This window comes from Strigops habroptila, chromosome 7 (genome assembly GCF_004027225.2).
Source record: "Strigops habroptila isolate Jane chromosome 7, bStrHab1.2.pri, whole genome shotgun sequence".
Lineage (NCBI taxonomy): Eukaryota > Metazoa > Chordata > Aves > Psittaciformes > Psittacidae > Strigops > Strigops habroptila.
The window spans coordinates 19135134-19156561 of record NC_044283.2 but is presented as its reverse complement, the minus strand read 5'-3'; the positions used below and the strand labels follow the sequence as shown (position 1 = coordinate 19156561).

General features: G+C 40.7%; 1 protein-coding gene across 5 annotated transcripts in view; it reads left to right on the top strand.

The window, feature by feature from the left end:
- The first annotated feature begins 1434 nt into the window (after window positions 1-1434).
- CCDC149 (coiled-coil domain containing 149) overlaps window positions 1435-21428 on the top strand; it is a 51972-nt gene continuing 31978 nt past the window's right edge. For 4 of the 5 annotated variants that reach the window (XM_030492406.1, XM_030492405.1, XM_030492403.1 and 1 more), the window contains exons 1-4: window positions 1435-1722; window positions 11303-11464; window positions 11999-12037; window positions 20931-21038. In XM_030492406.1, coding sequence (XP_030348266.1) covers window positions 1651-1722; window positions 11303-11464; window positions 11999-12037; window positions 20931-21038 — 381 coding nt within the window. In that variant the 5' untranslated portion in view covers window positions 1435-1650. The remainder of the gene's footprint in view (window positions 1723-11302; window positions 11465-11998; window positions 12038-20930; window positions 21039-21428) is intronic. The other variant, XM_030492404.1, reaches the window with a different exon arrangement.

Below are 21428 nucleotides of genomic sequence, written 5' to 3'. Positions count from 1 at the left end.
TTTCAGCAATGATTTGCTGAGAAGCATGAGGACATGCAGAATTGTGATATATCACACACAAGACATGTAAACCGCAGAAAAATATGAACAAAGAGGAAAGACAAACATTCCCTGTGGAGCACTAAAGTTACAGAATGCCTAGAGATGAGGAACAGCTAATTTAGGAGAAAATGGGCTATAATTTGCAGAAAGTGTCTACGTTTGATTTATAATTAGTAGGTAAAATGTAAGAACCCTGTATTTATCAAACTAAAATTCTATATAAACCTGGCTGCTCTCCTGGAATTTTTATATATATATATATATGGTGATAACCACAGGCATTTTTTAATCTTTATAACCTTACACTCTTAGAGACCTTCTGCTGGGTTTAGATGTGGCCTGTTTCTCCCGTATAAGCCATTAATTAAGCACCTGGAACAGAAATGTTGTCAGTGGTGAGGCCGAGGCATCACCTGCTCAAAGGGATGCGAGGCTGTCAAAGGAGGATCTCTCAGCCATTTTAGACAACAGAAGGACACTGTGCCCAGATGCCAAACCACAAAAAACCTTCACAGTGGGGAAATTGTGGTGGAGAATGAGGCATGCATATTTTATTGTGTTGCCTTGTGCTGTTTGCTGTGTTATTAAAAATAAAGAGCAATTGTGGGTTACCGCTTGAATACTCCACCCAATTACACTTGGACTGTGCCTGGAAAACTTAAGCTGTAGGAGCACTTGCTGTCTTAGGAGTGCAACAAAGATCACACGTGATGTGCCTCAAGGTAGACCTGGCCCACAGGATTGTACCATGCAGCAGATCTGGATGCAGGGCTGCGGAGCATACAGCTGGAGCAGAGGTACCAGGAAGGGTGTGGAGCACTGTGTGGGTGGTGTCTGGGGTTTCAGTGCTGATGGAGGAGCATCTGCTCTAATGAGGACAAAAGGAAGCCAGACCAAGTCCTGGGTCATTACAGTATTTTCACCTCTGTAAACTGAGCAACACCACAGATCTGTGCCCAAAGTGGGCAGTGTTCCTGTATCATGTTTTAAGAAAATGGTTTTCTACCTCTTTGTCTTCCTGATGTGTCTTACACAATGTGAGTTTGTACATAATTCGCAAGGAGTTTGTTACATACATGTAGTCTTAAAGTCTCTACTGCAGTACAGTCCCAATGCCTGTCCCATCACGAAGCGGCCCATGGCTATGCCTGGCTGCTCAGAGCCTGGGACTGCAGCAGAGCCCTGCTGTTATCCAGGCAGAGCACTACAGAGAGCTGGTCCCTGCTCTGGGCGACGCACCTCGGACACTTCTGCACAGCCCGAGGCCGGTGCCGCTGGCAGCGAGGAGCTGCACCGCTCTGCCGTGTTGTGCCCCACGCCGTCCTCTGCGCACCGGCCCTCCTGCCCAGCCACCACGGCCCGGCCCGGCCCGGCTCTGCCGGCGAACGTCGCCGTGTGGAGGCGGCCTGAGTGCCGGCAGCGCTCCGCGGGCAAGGCCGCGATAGGCCGCGGGCACTGAGGCGCCGCCGCAGGCCCGGCTCCGGCAGCGCCGTGCCCGGGACGCCCCTGGGCGGCCCCGGTCGGGCGGCAAGAGGCGGCCGCAGGCCCCGCCTCTCCCCGCAGCCTCCTCGGCGGAAGGCCGGGGCGGGCGCTGCCGCTCGCCGTCGCATGCCGCCGCGGCCCGCCGGAGCCATGGGCTCCCACCGCAGCGAGAGCGACTGGCAGGGGCTGGTGAGCGAGGTGAGGCGGCGGGATCCCGACAGCCGCGGGCCGGGGTGCCCTGCCTGCAGCGGCGCGGCCTGGGCTCCGGGCACCGGCCCTCTCGGGGCCGCCAGGGGAGAGGCGCGGGCGGGCCCGGCTGCTGCCCCGCTCCTCGGGGAAACTGCCGGGGCGAGGGACGCAGCCGTCGGGAGGGGACCCCGCACCGGGGCCCAGAGGCGTCCCGACCCCCGCGGCTCGGCCCGCGGCAGGTGGAGCCGGCGGCGCCGGGGCGCTGAGCTGTAGGCTGGCAGCGCTGAGGTGTACGGCCACGTCTGCCGTGCGCCACTGCCCCGCCACGAACCGCCCTCAGGCTGCCGCGTCCGACCCCCGCACGGCGGCAGGTGCCGGGGGACAAGTGTCTGCTAACCTGTCGCGTGTATCAGCGAGCGTGCGGCTGCCAGAAACCGGGTGTTCGGGCTCCGAGCCTGCTGTCGGTTTGCAGTCGCCGGGGGCTCGCCTGTGGCGATGGGGTGAGGCCTCGGCCTGGCACTGGTGCCCGCGGGGAGCGGGGTCCAGCAGCAGCGCGGCCCTGCTGCGGCCGGCAGCGGCAGGTCTGCTCCCAAGAGTTCGCTCCTGCGGCGTGTGCTTTGTTTTGTTACTTCATTTGAATCATAAATGAAGGGGTTTTGAGACCCGTGGTGTCATTTGTAAAATGGGAGAAAAATTCATAATAGCACAGTGGCCCCGAGCTTCAGCAAGGGGAGGATTTAAAAATACAAGAGTAGAAAATGCTATTATTTACTATGTCCACATTAAAAGATCGACAGTGTCTGCAGGTACGCATTTTCATGTAGGACAAGTTACCTAACTAACAGCTTGAGGTCAGTGTAGTTTAAAGGGGTATCATCAAGTCTGTTTGATAGGTAAACCCATAAAGTTTGAAGTAGGTTGGCATGCCGATTTTTACATTGCATTTTGTATTGCATTAATTTTGCGTAACTATAAAATTAGTATTTTTCAGTTTACAGCTAGCAAACAAAACTTCTGTGCAAATGGCATGAGCCTAAATGAACCTGACTGAGTCAACTGTCCTAGGGTATGGATGGACACAGGTGAATTCATCTGGTTTCAGGAGAGCTTTGCCTCTGTTATATTGTGTCAGCATGGCTTAGGGTCCAGACCTGTCAAAAAGAAGCATGAGTTTGGAGTCCTGAACCTGTCACTTGCCTCAGCGAGTTCAGTGGGAGTTTGTACAGGCCTAGATCTGTGCTAGAATGGGAGTTTACCTATGCACGTAGTGCTTGCAAACACACAGACCTATCCACAATAAAATTAAAAGGGTACTTTTAGTAATATCCTGATTGTGCAGTGTTGCATCTGACATCTCATTTCCCAAGTGGAGTTTTATTTTGGGGTGGGGTGGTGTCACATGGCAGGGAAAGGTAAGAGACAGAGACAATTTATGAGGTGTGTTCAAAGGAAATGTCCCTATTCTTGGCTTTAAAAAGTCATCTAGAATTGCTTTGGAACTTTTTTACTTTTCATACGATTTAACCTAAGAAGTTATCCTGAAATTGAGCACTTATTTCTGGTTTAGGGGCTTCTTGATAGTTGCAAAGTTTAATGACTGTGCTAAACTACATTCTTGCAAATAGTTAAACATACATATAATTTCTTTTTTTTTCCCCAGGAACAATTGGAGGCCTGGTGATTAGCATTCCATTTTTCCTTCCTTTCTCTCTGTTCCCGCAGCAGGCGTACAGCCTGTTTTTCTGTGTGAAGTCAGTAGCATGTGCTGTCAGGGTATAGGCTTTCCTCTTTTGCCTTTCGTTTCCTTTGGCTGTTGTGATTAACTTTGTATGATTTACCCATTAACTGCAGCATCCTAATGGGTCCATGAGAAAATGGCTCTAAATTCTGAAGTAACCTCTAATAAGTTTTTCCAGTTTCCTGTATCCTCAGTGGTACAGAGCTTCTCCAGGTCTCTTAGCTTCAGTATCTGCCAGATAATTAAAGCTGTGTTCAAAACGCATTTTGTAAATGTTTTGAAGTGCTTTCAAAATATGACACAGGCAAGAAAAGACATGGTAGCTCTAAACACTCTCACATTGCTGATGCGGGACAGTTAAAACATAGAATGTGCTTCAGAATCTCCAGAAGCTGCTGGGTTCAGATCTGTGGTCATGTTCTTTTTCATTTCCACAAGCTCAGTCCTCCAAGTTTGAAAGCTAGGAGTAATTGAAGTGTTTGCCAAAGCAACTATAATATTTTAAAGTCTGGTATTGCAGGTGTTAAGAAAAGTGGTAGGATATATTTTTTGTTCTTATATATAAACACACAAATACCTGTACACACAGCTTTATATTTTTGTAGTTTGGCTTTTTATTCTTCATTGGATAAAAAGAATGCTTGAGGTTTTTTGGGTTTTTATTTCTTTTGGCACGTTCCAGTCTTTTTCTGTGTTTACTCTCTTTTCTTTTTCCTTTTGACTTTGTTTCATTTCAGTGCCTTCTGCTCTGTGCCCTTTCACATTTCTTTCTCTGCTTTAATTATGCTCATCACTAACTTCTTGCTTGTTCTTTTGCCTCCATGTTTATGTATTTATCTGCTTATTCTACAGCCACATCAATTTCAGGTCTAGTGTGTACCCAGAACCCTGAACAATCTTTGCAGCACATGTACCTTGAACATTCTTTAAACTAACTCTGAATAGATGATGTAGGAAAGAATACTGGTACAAAGCCAACTTAGCAAATATTGAAGGAGAACAAAGAATCCTTGTTTCCATTGAATGCAAAAGAACAAACTTCAGGATTGAGAATCCGTATAAATTTTGCCCATTATTCAGCTGAGTTTAACTATTGGTGGTGGATGAATATATATAAAAGGTACTCTGTTGGGCTACCACATAATTTTTGCTTGGGTTTTTATCTTAACATTTACCTCTCATAATGATTCATGGTTAGGATATTTGAAAGCCTGTGTAAAGCTGTAGGATGAAGACCTGGTCAATAACTGCTTGTTTGACACAAATGAAACTGAGCCATAGCAAGAACTTTCTTGCTGCTAGACTGCAATGAACTGGCTTTTTCCTCCAGAAACAAGTGATTGTCATAAATCACAAAATACCATGCCAAGAGTACAACCCATTCCTTTGAACAGGCTTTTGAATGTCTCTTATTTAAAAAAAAAAGATAAATCCTTGATGCAAACAAAATACCTCTCCCACCTGGAGGAGAATGAAAAGAGGAAAGTCTGACAGTTATTAGTTGGTTTGCTGAGTGCACTGCTAGAAAGCAATCACAGGAAGGTGGTTGTATTGTACTCTTCACTGAAGAGAATGGAATACTTGAAAACAACACTGGTTGCCAAAATCTAGGTTGCAGAGTTTTGATTGAGTTTAAGTGTTTTTAAATGTCTGTATTTCTGAGCCTGACAGCCATGTTTATGGATATGCTAAGCTGTGATTTACACAAACTCATGTGAGTCAACTCCTTAGTGGCTCAGTTTTCATGTCTCTATAGGGGAGATGAAACATAACTAAATCCCATGAATACTAATGAAAGACATGATATATGAGCTTTGCTCAAGGAGAAGAGTGTAATTTCAGTTTTTGCATGAATTCCATGTAATCTGTCTTGGAATCATATGATCTAAGGATGCTGACAGAATCAGTGATGGAGAAAGGAGTAGGTGGTAGCGTGATCTTAGGGTGCTGGGATGAGTTGAACAGTACTAGGAGATCATGTGTGGTAGGGGAAAAACACTTCTACATAATCATAGAATGGTTCAGGTTGGAAGGGACCTCAAAGATTATCTAGTTCTAACCCTCTGCCATAGTCAGGGACACCTTCCACTAGGTCAGGTTGCTCAAAGCCCCATCCAGCCTGGCCTTGAACATTTCCAGGGATTGGGCAGCCTCAACTTCTTTGGGCAGCTGGTTCCAGTGTCTCACTGCCTGCATAGCAAACAATTTTCTTCTAATGTCTAATCTAAATCTCCCCTCTGTCAGCTTAAAACCATTCCCCCTTGTCCTGTCACTACATGTCCTTGTATATATAAGCTGCAAGACTACCTGTGTCCTTGCTTTAGAGAGCTCACTTCTACAAGTTTGGTCTCCTTTCTGCTAAAGTCAATGAGTGTGCTTCCATTCACTTCATTGAGAGCTGGCACTAGTCCTAATTTAATACTGTTTGGAAAACGTGCACTTTTGGCAGTGATTTCCACTGGAAGCAAGAAAGGTTTCCTAGGAAACCCATAAGACTAGAGTGGTTGTCCTCTGTCCGTTATGCTAGCTTCTCTCTCTCTCAGGTTTGCCAACTTCTAGAATTAAATCCAATGTCAAAATGCTTCTTTTTCCTTGTCACCTCCCGCACATTAGAACATTTACTGTATACTATTTACAGCTACTCATATATGACTGTGCCTCCTAAAATTAGTTTGAGGAAATTCAGTCTCCATTTAATTTGTCATTCTCAAGAGGCTATTTCTTTATTATTAACTATGTATGGTCTTCAGCACCGCAGAGAGAAGGAATACGCTTGTGCTCTTGAGTTCCCTTGCGTAATAATTGCCAACTTAAAACTTGGAGAAAGAGTTTTGGGGAATTTTTATCAAACACTCAACTATTGAGCAGTAGTTCTAGTTGAAATAGCTGAATGTTCCAGACATGAATTCTGAGTAAGAGTGAGAAACCTAACCTGCTTGTCGTTGGCAGAGCATACCTTTCCTATAGGTTGCACAATTTTATGTGGACAAAAGAGAAGAGGAATTCAAATTAGTGAGATTTTCATGTTTGTAATATCTTTAACTTTCTGTCATGTTGCCTTTTCAAACAGAGGATGAAATGTAATTCACCAAACCTATCTGGGGGGACCTCACAGGCTTTGGAGCCCCTAATTTCAGAGCTTTTCTAAATGAGGGCAAGTGCCAGTGGCTGTAGGGAAGAACAAGGTAGAGCGGATGCTCTGAGGTCCCTAGGTGATTGGGTTGGCATTGTAACACCTTTGTCATTTGGAAAAGGAAGTGGAAACACTAAAAGAGCTGGCACTGCCCTCCAGAGTTCTCAGGAGGTATGGGAGAGTGGCTGCAGAGACCTGCATGCTGGGCTTTCACGTGACAAAACGTTTGCTTCTCATATTTCCATGTTGGACTAAGATGCCCACAGGGTGTTGAGGAACAAACACGAATAAATTAATAATGTAATTCAGTGCACAGCATACAAAACTGTAAAGAGTTGGGCCACATTGCAAAATAGTGTTGTTTTGACTAATCAAATGATGGTAATTCCTAAATGACTAATGAAGATGATGTGGTGTTAATATTGTCATCAAGATGTGGTGTTCCAGGGAGCTGCTTATATCACTTACATCGTCAGTGAATGATACCAGCCTGCTTTGTGCTTCAGAATCAGGAGGTAGCTAGTGAAGCAAGCCCTGGGCAGCAGGAAAAGCAGAGCTGATATTGTGGGATAAAACCAAGGACACTGCATTGTCTCAGGCTTTATCGGAGATGAGGACATGAGATGAGATGGCAGGCAAAAGACCAGTAATTGTGTGTTTCTCTGGGTTTGAGTGCTTGACTCTTTCAGATAAGTTGAAGTTTAATCTGAAGTCAAGGGGAGCAACATTACTGAAACACAGCCAAAAACAACCCCAAACAGTAATGTTGCAATGCATTTTGGGACTCTTCAGTTTGTCATTTCTGCAACAAAATTGCCTCCAAGAGTACAGTAAGGAGAACTTTGATAAAACTTCAGACAGTTCTATAGCAGTTGGATCTCTTGTTCAAAAGATGGTGAGTAGAGTTCATGGTTTCTCTGAGAGCATGGTGGATGATAGGTTTCCAGGCACATGCACAATGTGGTCGCCTGTGGGCATTTGGGAGGGCAGTAGGTCCTGGAGTGTTAAGAGAACACAGAATATGATCCACAGTGATTCCAAAGCGCAGTTTGGAGATAGTATCTCTACTTTTACCCTCAGAAAATTAGGTATTTTCCTTCTAATTGCCATTAAATACCCAGGTATAGACCAGTAATTTGTACAAATTTAAGAGAAATTATTTTGTGATAGGAATTCAGTGTATGTGTTGTTTTAAAAAAAACCCCAGTCTAAAACCGTGACTGTCCCTGCTTCATCAGATTATTAGACCATGTCTGCGGCGTCATTAGTGAGATCTGTGCAGATTTGTCACTAAAAATAGCAATGGACAACTACTAAGAGTTTGATGTAGAGGGTCACCTTGGAGCAGTTACACTCTCCTGTAATGTCAGTCTCTTTTTACTCAATTTCACTAAAGTAGTCATCTGGCTGTAAAGCAGTTCAGGCAGTAATGTAGGATGTCACATATATTCCTTTAATTATTATGTTCTTCCTTGTAGCAATTATAATTTGCTTTATTGCAGATAACAGCAAGTCGGTAGATAAAAGTCGCTAGACAGATATGAAAAGTCGTACATTATAGCTTTTAGATTGAAAGTATAGCAGCTGGTTCTTGGTCGACTTTGTTTTTTAAACTCAAAGATTATTTTGGAACATCAGTTGAAAAGAAACAAAAGACAATAGGAATATTTTTTAGTAACTGTAGTGCGTAACAGAATTCACTTGTTTATCTTGCTGACAGTACATGAGACATAGGCTTTCCCTCAATTGCAGGGGAAGAAATTTCTATGTGAATGCCAGAAGCACCTATTGAATATTTTTTTCTCAGACTATGTGAGAAAATTTTCGTTATTGTGTGCATTGCTCCAAAAAGACTGTTGAAGTCCTATGTACATTTTGACAGCATACCAATTTTGCTGCACTTACTTGTCCATATATGAGAAATTGTTGGTGGGACTCAAGCAGAATCCGTTTCTGGTGAACAGTTGTTAGGTCCCCTTATGGACATTATTCATGTTTTTAGGTATTTATTTATTTTAACATTCAGAAGCATATATATTGAATAACCTCTTTGAGACCTGTCTTTGTAAAATTTGGTTTTCCTTCAAAAATGGTGGTGGGAATTAGAAACATAGTTCTGTTGACAGAAATGCTGTGGCTTTATTGTTTCTTGTACCACAAGCCTATGGAAACAGATTACATTATCACTATTTTTATCCCATTTATTTGGGAAAGTCAATATATGCAAAAGGCAAAAATGGTTTCAAAGAGTTTTCTAGGTGGTCATTTTTATAGTAAAATCCAAACAGAACATTGATGAGAAATGCCAAGCCCCTTCCTTCTATATGGCACATCATCAGTTTATAATTCATCCAAGTTAAAACATACTTTAAACAAGGAGGACATCATTATTCCTTTTCATTTAGACCCTGAACACAACTGTCCCCACAATCTGTTTATGGTTCATTATCCTCAACCTAATAGATAATGAAGAATTCCCTTGCTCCCGCCAGAGCTGTGGTGAAAGGTGAAGCCTTCTTTTATGCTCTGAGTGTGTCCTTTGTGGAGGGCTGTAACTCATGGCAGAAGCAAGATTTGTTTAGCCCTAGGTCTGCGTTTCCTGCTTGCCAAATACTCTTTTTTATAAAGCATGTCTTGTCCACATGCTCCAGTTAACTTCCATTTCTCTTGTGCACTCATAGCAGCACTTGTGGCAAGGCTGGGAGCTGGTGGTGTGGGTGTCCGGAGGTGAGATGTTCAGCTTTGCTCCCCTCCATTGTGTACATTGTATCGTCTGATCTGCTCTATGGAGGTGTTGGCTGGATGGGCCAGCTTCATTCTTCTTGGTGGTTAAAGGAACTGGACAGGCTACTTGGGACAGGGGCTTAGGCTGTTGTTTTCTGTTGTTGTTTGGTTGGGGGATTTTTTTGGTAAGTAATTATGAGGTTTGTTTCTACTCCTTTTTATTTGCAATTACTGGATCAGATTGTTAGTGTCTAAAAACAATTTTGTGAAGACATGTTTTAGAATTGACTAAGACATGAGATGAAACTGGAAAAAAAGAGGAGAGGTTGTCAGAGGCAAATATTTCACTGTGAGGGAAGGAATTATTTATCAAATTTGAAGCAGTTTATAGTGACACAGAACTGTGTCACTATAATCGCTTGCTGACAATATTAAAGTTTAGCGTCTGATACCTTTCAGTGCTTTGTCAGGGGACCTGACATTTGTGTAAGGTATCAGTAAGGACATAAGTACATAGGTACAGTTGCCTTTGTTGATGCCAAGGCATTATAATCCAGAAAATTTATGGCAGGATTTCAACTTCAGTATTGCCAGAAATAAAATTAATCCAAGGTGGAAGTGTCCTTTTTGGGAGTTCAAATCCTTCTTGGAATGGCTTTTCTCATTCCCTTCCTGCTTTTTTGCAGCTAAGCATTTACCATTTTTGGAAAACATTGGCTGTACTAATATACCAAACTCTCTTTTCCCTTTCTCATTGACTTGAAATAGCTGTTAATAAAGTCAATTCCAAGCAAGTAGTACATACGAGTAACGATTTTTGTCCCAAAGAACAGCACTGACTTGAACAGTATGGAAGTGCTGATGCTCTTGCTTTGTGCAAGAGCCTATAATGACAAAGTATTCTTGTCAGAGAATATAATGGAACTATAAATTGTTTTCATGACTGCTGTGATATTTGGTCTCTTGCAGTGCACATTCAGAAAGTATTTAGTGCCATGTCTTATGTGAGTAACATCAGAAATAGAAATATATGCTTTAGCATGAGTGTCAAGTGATGGGTAAGAAGAATCTGCGGATTGAACATCACGTTAAGTGAAAAAAAGTTGCCTGAAACTTCTGATAGGTAGCATTCAGCCACTGCAGGAAAGGATGATATACACATTACTCTCCCCTTCTCTCAATGGGAAAGGCAATGAAGCAGATCAGAGTACCGCAGAGCAGCTAAGATTTGCAAGTTCAGCTTTGCTTTGTGCATGAGCCCTGTGCATAAGAGGCGGTTGCTGGCGGGGGAGGCTTGCCTCTGCCTTCCCTCTCCATTCAGGTTTTTGCAATATTCCTGCATTATTTCCCATTCTTTTGGCTCAACAAGCACGTGCATATAGTATCACAGCTGAGTAAGTTTCTTTTACCTGTGCCAATAGGGTACCACACTGCAGTTGTTTCAGAGTAAAGGTAAATTTTGGTTGTCACTTGTGCTACCCCTTCTGCTGTAACACGGTCCTGTTTCACTGTCCAGGTGGGAGGCTGAGCCCAGAGGACATTGCTCGTAGCAGGGAGGATGAGGAGGGAAGGGGGAAGTGGGACATGCTGGTTGCGAACTAACATCTGGGTACTGTGGACACAAGTAGAAGAGGGAGTTTGCAAAGGCATCTTTCTTCTAGCAACCTTCCCAGGACTACAGGTGAAATTGTGAAGTTCTCATACACTCCTCATGCTTATGAAGATAAAGAGGAGAAACTTGAATTGCTGATTTTTTCTAACTCATGGTGGCTCGATGAGCAATCTGTACAAATGGATTTCAGGCTTCTGATACAACCGCTTCTGATACAACAAGCCCATGATTGGTATCGGTAAGCTAAGACAACTCATGGCAGACTTTGATCTCATGCAGAGAGTCTTCCGTCTTTTCGGACAAATACTTGAGCCTCTCAAATCCAGTACGGGCCGAAGTAGAAGTGGCTTGTTACAATTACGTGTTTTTTTCTCTTCTGCAGTATCTGGTGTGCAAAAGGAAGCTCGAAAGCAAAAAGGAGGCATTGCTAATCCTATCCAAAGAGCTGGATACGTGTCAACAAGAAAGAGACCAGTACAAGCTTATGGCCAACCAGTTGCGGGAAAGACATCAGTCTCTGAAAAAGAAGTATCGGGAGCTGATTGTAGGTTCTTCTTTATGAATACGGTATAACTGGGGGACAGGGGTGAACCTCAAAAAACTGGAAAGAAGTCCATAATGACTGCTGTAAAAATGTGAAAGTGCTTGTTTACAGTAGTCCTGCAGTTGTACAGTCATGATCATATTATTACTCATTTGTTCCACACTGATGAGGTAGTGCCTGTTACATAAGAACAGAAAGACAGTGCGTGATCTGAGGAAATTAGTTTCAGTCATAATTCTATTTAAGAACTGACTGCAGTATTATTATTCCACAGCAACTTAATGTACCATTATGAAAAATAATGCAACATAAATTTGTAATGACCTGCTGTTCTAGAAATGTAAACAGATCTTCAGCCTTAGAGAGGTTTTTGAGTTGAAATTCATACTACTGGTATTAATCAAAATGCAGTATTTCAGAAATGATTCTGATAACTTTTCAGTTTAAATACATTTTAAAATTTGATCCAGAAAGTTAATACAGTTGCTGGCTTCAGAAATAAGTTGCCAATAAAATATGTGCATTTATTTACAGGATGGGGATCCATCCCTTCCGCCTGAGAAGAGGAAACAGGTAGGATTTATTTTTCAGTTCATGTTATTTATCTGCTACAGAAGTTCTTGCCAAAGTGTGAAAATATTAACTAAGAATTCTGGTAAAAAGCAAGCATTTCTGTCTGAAAACCTCAGTTTTTAAACTGTGGCTTCTTGTGCTTTTGTCTAAACACGTTTTACGCTGAAATAGCTGAACTATCATTAATTTGAATATATGGCTATTGCTCTTATGTTCACCCGAGACTGAAATTGGTCAGTTTACAGACCCTTGAGATTGCTCTCCTCGTTGTTTATCCTTGTATTGAGTCCTAGAATGGGTTCGTGAGAGGACTTTTCATACTTAAAAGCAATCTGGGAATGCACTGTCTGCATTCCATAATTGTTAATTTATTGTTGTGAGTGCTGTTTTCCATTAGGTACTCTCCCAGGTCAGTTGGGCTCTGTGAGTTATAAATGGTAAGAACAATGGTAATTGCATTTTATGCCTTCACTGAAAAACTTTTTGCCTGCTCACTTGTGGTTTTTTTTTGTTCCCAGACATCCAAGTAGTGTGTGCCTGTTGTGGAGTGTTGGTTGTCATATCTTAAAATTATCTTCATTTTTAGAGAAAAATGGCACCCAAAACACAGTGTGTGAGCAGGAAGAGGGGAACAACCCAAAACAACACAAATTGATACTGTAATTGCTAGTCCTGAAAGTGTTTTAGTCATATTTAAAACATGGTTATTGCATTCTCTTACGGATCAGAAGTTTTACTCATCATTCTTTCCCTGGGAGTTTGCATGTAGTTCTTACTGTTTTCTTAACATTTTAGGGGCTTAGCATTTTTCTTGCTTTAAACTTAATTTTCAAAGGCAATATAATTACTCCTTCAGGCACTTCAACAAATAGCTGCCAAGAAGTCAGTGGCTCAGTATAGAATTGTTTAACTTCCTCATTATTTAGCATAATTTATTTGAAATCCTGTTATTTCAACAACCAATAAAAGTTTATGACCAGATACAGGTTTATGCATTCTGACTACTAAAAGTGGAGCTGTATACAATTAAAAGGGAAAAAAACCCCCAATAGCAATGCAATACATGGGTCATTACAGAGATAAGTAGGAAGGGAGATTTTCCATCCCACAGATGTTGTTCTAATTCATCTTCCATCTTTCAAAACAAATAAATCTGATACTTGTTTCTAAAATACTAGCAAAATTTAGTCTAAATTCAGAAGCTGTGATTATATTAAGTTTTGGCAAATCTTACCATGGTAAGTGAGGCATCCCTGCCCATGGCAGGGGGGTTGGAACTAGATGATCTTAAGGTCCTTTTCAACCCAACCCATTCTGTGATTCTATGATAAGTGCTGGGAAACCCATTTAATGATCTAACTAGGAGAGGGGTTTTTTGGTTTGTTTTTTTTCTTCCCCTGAGGAAGTTATGTATTCATGGTAGGTAACAGTGAAAGAAAGAAAATCTTGCTCTCCAATGGGGTCATTTACGGGTCTTCTCCAAGGACAATATATACTTTAGGCTATTATTGCACTTCTTGAGTTTTCATTTTCCTAACAAGTGTGTCTGCAGCATCAAGGTGGATAATCTGGCATAGTTAGGGCAACCTTTCTGAAGAAGAGTATAGTTTTGCTTTGAGAAAGGCATCAAAGAATAATAAAATCAAGTTATTAATATTTTCCCATTATTACTGTATGTACATTTCTTAGCATTTTATCATCTAAGAAAGAGTGAAGTTGTCTGGGCTTCTCTGCATTTTTTTCCATTGCCTTTTTGCCCAGAAGCCTAGTTGCCTGCTGGGAGAAGTTTGTGACTTCAGTCACTTCATAAAAAGAGAGACCGTAATCTTGTAATGAATTTTGTATGATACAAAAGGACATGCTGTTTTCACAGTCAGAAATGAGATGAAAACATGGTGAACAATTTGCTATCTGTTATGTTTCTTTACCAGAACTGAGAAATCATTATTGAAATTGCAATCTAGAACCTTAAAGGTAATAGGTGGGTTGGAATTGCTACTTTCTTCTCCTTCATGTCTGCATTTTTCACCTGCATAATTATCAATTATGCTTTGTGACTTCTTAAAAGATCTTATTTCCCACACTGTGCCTTCTCTCCCTGTTTTGCAACAGAGAATTTTCGTATTCTGTATGGGAATTGACTGTAACCAGGCAATTTCAATCAGCAAACAGTTAACTCAGAATGTGTTTTTGCAAAATTGATGTTACTTACAGGTATCTCAACCTGCAGTGCTCTGCAGTGTTATCCCTCTCAAAGCTGTGTGTGCAGTGGCACCCATTTCTGATATAATTGGTTTGGACTCAGTGAACTTGAAGGTCTTTTCCAACCTAAGCAATTCTGTGATGATTCTATCCAAAGATTGTTCCATGTGTATCACCATCTGCCAACTGACCAGAGCAGGAAATGAGAAACTGTCCTACTGGAAGCTCTTTTCCTGCAGTAGGTGTTTTACCATTAGTGTTGTTATCACAGCCCGTGAGCTGTCAGGTGCTTTCCTGGCCCCTCTTACCGAACAGTCACAATTAAATGCTGCAGTTCAAGGTAGTTTTATAATGTCTTGTGGTGTCAGGTATAGGGTAATTTTTGGATAGGTGATGGAGGGGTGAAATGTTTCAGGAGGATGGGAATAATGAAGAATTGATTTTGATGTTAAAATTCACCAGAAGTGGTAAACAATAGACACTCCCCTTTCTGAGTTGCTCTGTCTACAGAGCCTTTGTTGTGCATCCTATATAAATAGACATTTTACCATTCTGCAGTGGTATACATTTATATGCATTTGCTGTGATACAGAATATTTTTATGACATTGGCAAAAAAATAGTGGATGTCTGTTGGACAGTGTTGCCATGCTGGGAAACTTCAAAAAAATCACAGGTGGGATTTCTAGCTTGATTTATACTATTATTTTCATTTTCATTGCTTAAATTTTCAGTATAACTTCATTTTGGAGAAGCTTTGCTGTTGAAAAAACAGATTGGTGAATCCTTTGACCTTCTATATGAATGGAAGTTCTTTTAATACAAATGAGATCCTTTGAATAAACAAAGGTGAAGTAAAATGCATGCTTAGGAAAATGACTGTGCTGGGCCATAGTCCTAAATATGCTTTGCTTAATTTGATCTCAGTGAGACCACTCAGTTGAAGATAATGGGTTTGCAGTGGGGCTGTATGTCAAAAATAAAGCCGCAATGTGTACGTTCACTGGTGAGGGCTTATATTTGTATTTCAGAGGTATGAGGAATTAAACTAAATGGAGCTAAACATCACAAGATCACAGAATGGTTCAGGTGGGAAGGCAGCTCTTGAGATCAACTCATCCAATCCTTCTGTCCAAGCTGGACCACAAGCAAAAACTTGATGCCTCTAGGAAGTATGGGGGGACTGAAGTACCTTATTGAACCTTCACAGGGAAGGAATTTCTGCCAAGTAATTCTTCTCATGATACTTGTAGTTCATACTGACACCCTCGGTAGCTGCTTGTAATGTATGTTAACAAGTTGCTTTGCAAAATCTGGCCTCATAAAGAAGTCTAGTTGATGTTAACCTTATTTTGTTTGTCAGCCTTCAGCAAATGCCGTAGATCCAGCTGGGAGACATTTGGTCCTGTACAACACTGCTAATCTAACACACAGAAGACACGTTGAGAGGGAGGGAAAAGTATCCATTTTATATGTCTACTGCTAGAATGGCGTTTTGGTTCTATTACTCAGCTCTGTAAAATTTCTGATTGCTGAGTGCCTTGAAGGTATGTGAGTGCAAGCAAGTCTGCCTTGTTTTGCAGAACCTTGTCAGGTTTTGGCTGGTGTGCTTCTGTGGAGGGATTTCTGCCTGATTGTCAGAGTGGCAGATACTCAGAGGAGAGGATTTTCTTCTTCCTTTATTGTTTTATGTCAAGTGACTGCTTGGCAAGGTTTTGATTTTTGCTGTTGTTTTTCTGTGGGGAAATATGACCCAGATTAAGTGTATTTTGTTTAGTAGGCCCAGGACCTATAATTTCAGAAGTCTTCTCTACATAGTTTTTCAACTTAAAGAGAAGAATACAATAATTTTTGCTTTTTATTGTAAGGCAGCTAGTGCTAGGGGAGGTTGTCAGTTCTTACACCTTGAAGTGAACAGTGGTAGTTGGTAAGCAAAGCAGGTTTTTCCATATTAATTCAGCCATTGCAATCATACGAATGCATTGGAGGAGAAACTGCAATTAAATTTGCTATCAGTCACACCCATCAAGTGTGCTTAATGTTTCATCCAACTCTTTTTCTGTCAGCCCTATAATTCAGTGTTCTTCTTTGTTTGAAGGTGTGGCTGAAAGAAACATAAAAGCCTGTAAACTGCAGTATAGAAATGCTTGTTTGTATTTAAAAATATTTTTAAACTGTAAAGGTAGGTTGGAAGTTTCCTTCTCTTCCTCTTTTACCAAATTACTTTTTCAGGCAGAAAGTCCTTTAATTCTTTCTCTTTCTTTTTTTAACATGTCGGATAAGATTTATGTGCAGGAGAATTGAGAGCTATATTAAAGTCTGTGTTACTATCCATCATTTTTAAAGTGGTGTGAAGAAAAATAACACTGTGTGTATGTGTAGCTAGATTTGCAAAATTGTTAAAGGAGCCAAATTCAAGTGTAGTGCATAATGCCAGGGATGACTATTTGGAGTTACTTTTTATTTTCCCTGTCTTCTTGGGTCATTGGTCAATAGTGAGCAAAGATCTGTTGCTGTCTGACAGGTATTCACTGGCTAATGCTAATAAATATTTATAGGTATTTTCATCAGTAGTTTCAGATGCTCATCTGTAGCTGGAAGTAAGGTTCTCTTCCACCTTCTATCCCAAAAACATTCTTGCAAATTTTAACGAAGTCTAAGTGGAAAAGGGTGAGGTCTGTGCTTCCATCCCACTGAATCTTTCGCTCTCTGGTCTATTCTGATTTATGGTGTTCTTTTCCCCCTTATTTAATAAAGGTAGGCCCTTTGCACTTGGCACTGCCACATCAATCTTTTTCTCCTTTCTTCCTAGCTTCTGGTGGGATCATTGGCTATGGCCGCACTTGATTTTGGTCAGAGGGAAAAGGAATATGGGTACAGTTTCTTATGTCCAGTACTGCAGTGGAGGTTTGGACTGTGCTCAGGTCATACTTCACTGAGAGGATGGTGGGTCACTGGAACAGGCTCCCCAGGGAAGTGGTCACGGCACCAAGCCTGTCAGAGTGCAGGAAGTGTCCAGACAACCCTCCTAGTCATATGGTTTAGTTTTAGCTGGTCATGTGAGAGGCAGGACTCGCTGATCCTTATGGGTCCTTTCCACCTTGAGACATTCTGTGATTCTATGATACGTGCAAGCTTCCATGACAGATGGATGTAAAAAAAATAGCTTGTCATGCTGCAGGGGCTCGAGAATATCTGCTGGAAACTGAATTTTGCCAGAGGTGGACAGAGCTCTAGAAAGACTGTGATACCAGGCAGTTAATCAGAGACGGAATGAAGCACTGTTATTTAGTATTACAAATGGTTGCATTGAGAGAGGGTAAGAGAAACAGTTTCCACTGCTGTGGGTTGTTGCAGACGCAAAATAAAGCAGCAGAAACATACAGACCTCTGTGTCTTTCCCTCCCCCTGCCTATGGCTCAGAAATCTCTCTTCATCAGTACTTTGGAGTTAGTTTTGAATACTGTGAGTGAAAGAAGTCTCTGACAGTTACAGGAGTCTTTTTAAGGCTTCACCTAGAATCAAAAGAAACTGTTGAAGAAATAGAGTCTAGAGAAGCTGAACTCAGGTGATCTTCAGACAGTTGTTCTCCGTTGCACAGATATGGGCTTTATTGTCTGCTGAACTAACTTGTCTTGAATTTCTAAGTGAATTCTGTGTTTGTTCTATGAATATTGAAAAGAAGTTGCCAGGTCGAAAAATGAATTGCCATTCTCGTTGCATAGATTTCTCCCCTTTACTCAAAAAATACAGATTCATGAAGCCAGTCCTCCATTGTTAGTTTTATCATCTTTCAACCATATGGTATGTTTTCTTAGATATGCCAAAGAAATGGTACCAAGTCCAGGTGTCGTTCAACATATCTTCTTGGCTGGTTCCCTTTAAGCCCACTAGAGCACTTTTGAAAATCCAGTATTTCTCCTTCCATCCATATTCAAACAAGGGCTTTAATGAGGACTTGCCAAAACCTTTAAAACTCGGAACAATCTGAATTATATGTTGTATGGAACCTCTAAGCCAGGGAAATGAATAATTGCTGGGGACTACTTCTGTGACATAGCTTGGTTGTTTTAGTTTAACAGAAGTGTAATGGAAGCTTTGCATTAAGGAGCAACTCTGTTCTTAGCTCATTGTAATGCTCTTAGCATGCTTAAATGAGGCTGGGGTTTTTTTGGTATCTGAAATTCTTCGTATAAGTTTCTTCCAAAATCCCTATCTCAGGTATAAAGGTTTTTGTCACGTTAAGTCATTTATATGACTGACAAATAAAATTCAGCATAGAATTGCAATCCCAGAGAAATGGTTTTAAAGGAAATAAATCTGAGCAGGAAGATTTAGTATAGGCATGGTAATGCCTTTTCTGCAGCTACTGGGAGCTGAGTTGTGACTACAGACTGCTAGAATCCTGGTGGTACGGCTGTAAACACTGATTAGTGAGTTTGAGTTCTTTCCAGGTGTTGAAATTACATGTGCTATTGCATAGTTAAGAGTTGTTAAAATTCATCATAAAAAGGGACTTTATACACTGAATTGTTTCAGAGAGGTTTGTGCAAATCATGTTCCTTTTGACTGACTCGTCTTTACTGAAAGTCACCTTTTTTTAAATAAGACATCTGAGCAGTAGCCATAGATACTTCAGTTTAAATACAATTTCCTGCAAACAGGTTCTTTGTTTTCTTTCTTTTAAACAGCCATTAAGAAGTACCTCTCAAAACCGTTGACTGTGTTCTGAAACTCCTTGATTCATTCAGTATATGAATCTTACACATTTGTTGAACATGTAGAAAAAAATAAAATCATTCCACCAAAGCATACTTGAAGAACCTTTTGCATTGCTTGAATGGTTGCTGTCTTGGAAATAAAACTAGAGGCAGCTTAATTTTGGTCCTATAATTGGCTATTTACATTTTTTACTATTACACTCTTTTCCCAAATTATTTATTTGCAGTCTTTAGGTTTATCAGTAGTTTAAAAAATCTCTTCCAAAACTGTGGAAAACTTAGCTTACTTTCTTCTGGACCTTTGAGCTTGAAGCACCAGAAGTACAGAAGCTGTAGCAGTGAATTAGGCTTGTTGTTTATCAGGGTATATAGTTTCTTGAGTTATTTTTCCTGTTTAAAGTTTGAAGCTATTGTTGGTTTAGACCAGTGGGAATTTGAAGCCAGCTTCTTCATATAGTAGCATACCAAAGTTCCAGTTGATTGTAGTTTAATAGTTTAGTAGTCTCATCTTGCAAATGCCCAGATACATGCATAGCTATATGCGTGTTAATAATCATGTTAATATATTCATGTTAATGGTTCTCTTAATTATAAAACAGGACGTGTGGAAATAGCAGCTGTTAGTAAACAAGGTGAAAGATTGCAGGAATGGCTATTAGACGCCTTATTTTAAATGTAAACCTCACAAAAACATCCTATGAGACTGTCAAGTGGTACTGACAATGACTGGGTATAAGAGTAGGATGGAAAAAGGAAGAGAGAGATGAAAATAGAGAAATGGGGCAATTGAAAGAGAAGCACAGCAAGGAGGGAATCTAAAACTGAACCTAAAATATCAAGAGAGAGCTAGGAACAATCAGTTAATGCGTTGGCCTCAAACCCAGGGAGCACATAGCTTAAAAATATTCACTTGTGGGGCTTTACCAAGTCATGCTTTGAAGATCTGAAAATTCTTTTTTCATTTCTTTTTATACTCTTCATATTTATGGCAACAGATGACACACCTAGCCGTCCATAGGCAGTGTCTTGAAAGGCTGCATGTTAGCCACTGTGATTATCTCTCTGAAGGGATATCAGTGGTAGGCTTTTCCTGTGCTGGGTCAATGTTTGTGTATTTGTGAGATATTTTAGCGTAAAATACAATCAATTTATCTGTAGTATTTACTATGATATTTCCAGATATCGTAGATAGGAAAGGAGGAGATTGCATTTGGGTTTTTTTTTGTTAGTGATCAAGCTGATGGAATATAATTGTAAAATTATAGTCTAGACCCCTTGCCATCCTAACTCACTAGGTTAATGTGTATGGTAACTTTTGACCAGGATTATTTGGGTGGGGAGGGGGGTGGTGTGGGTGTTTGTTTATTAATCTCTAGCTTTCACCTTTGTTTTTCTAGATATCTATATACTAGCTAACAACACAAGTCAGGTCACATTTGAAGCTTTGTGCTACTAGATATCCATGGTACAGCACCATATAGGGGTAGGGACTCTGGCTGGCATCCTCTTTACTGGCTGGGAATCTGCTTTAAGCACTATAAGGGAATTTAATTGTATAATAATTATTTCTCAGCTGTGCCTTTTCTTTAATTATATGCAAGTTTAAAACTATTATTTTGGCAACGTTGTATAAATATTGTCAAAGTACTCTGTATTTTGCTTTTCCCTTCAGCCAAGATATCAAGATACCAGAACTAGCATAGATGTTTCCCCTTTGGCTTGTTTGGGGTTTGTGTGCTGTTCTGGGAGTGTGCATGCACACATGCTGTATGTATTCCCTACTATTAAAGATAAAGGGACCCTGGTGACTTTTGTTGTTATCTCTCTAATGAAGCATGAAGTCCGGGTACCAACAAAAATAAAAGTAAAGATTGTTGGCAGATAAGGAGTAACTCTAGGGTTTCTTTTCAATCACCACTTACGCTTCTCTCCGTAGGCACTAACTTCTGACTGATATTTACTATTTTCTAGGCAAATCTTGCTCAACTACTGAGTGAGGCTCAAGATCGAAACAAACATCTTGGAGAAGAGATTAGAGAACTTCAACAGAGACTGGGAGAAGTACAAGGGGACAATAAGGTATTATAAATTTTGTTATCAGTAAATGGCATGGAATGTATAAACTGGGCTGGAGTTTTGTATCTACTTCTTAGGAAAACAAATGAAACAATGGGTAACCGAACTTCTAGAATACTTTGATTACAGTAAATGCTCAAAACAGTAGAACAAAAGAAGCTTGTGCAGGATATGAATAAGTGCAGTTTATTATACATTTTTGTATGCTGCTTTTGCTCCATTGTCTTTAACTATATATTTTGCACCTAGCCTTCCTTTAATGCTCTCAGACATTCTTTCTTTCTTTTTAATACAATTTATTAGTGGTATTTCCACTTACAAATAAGTACAGATAAACATGTCTTCTTCATCACATGATAATTATTTTTCTTTTCAATGAAAATGCAAGATTTT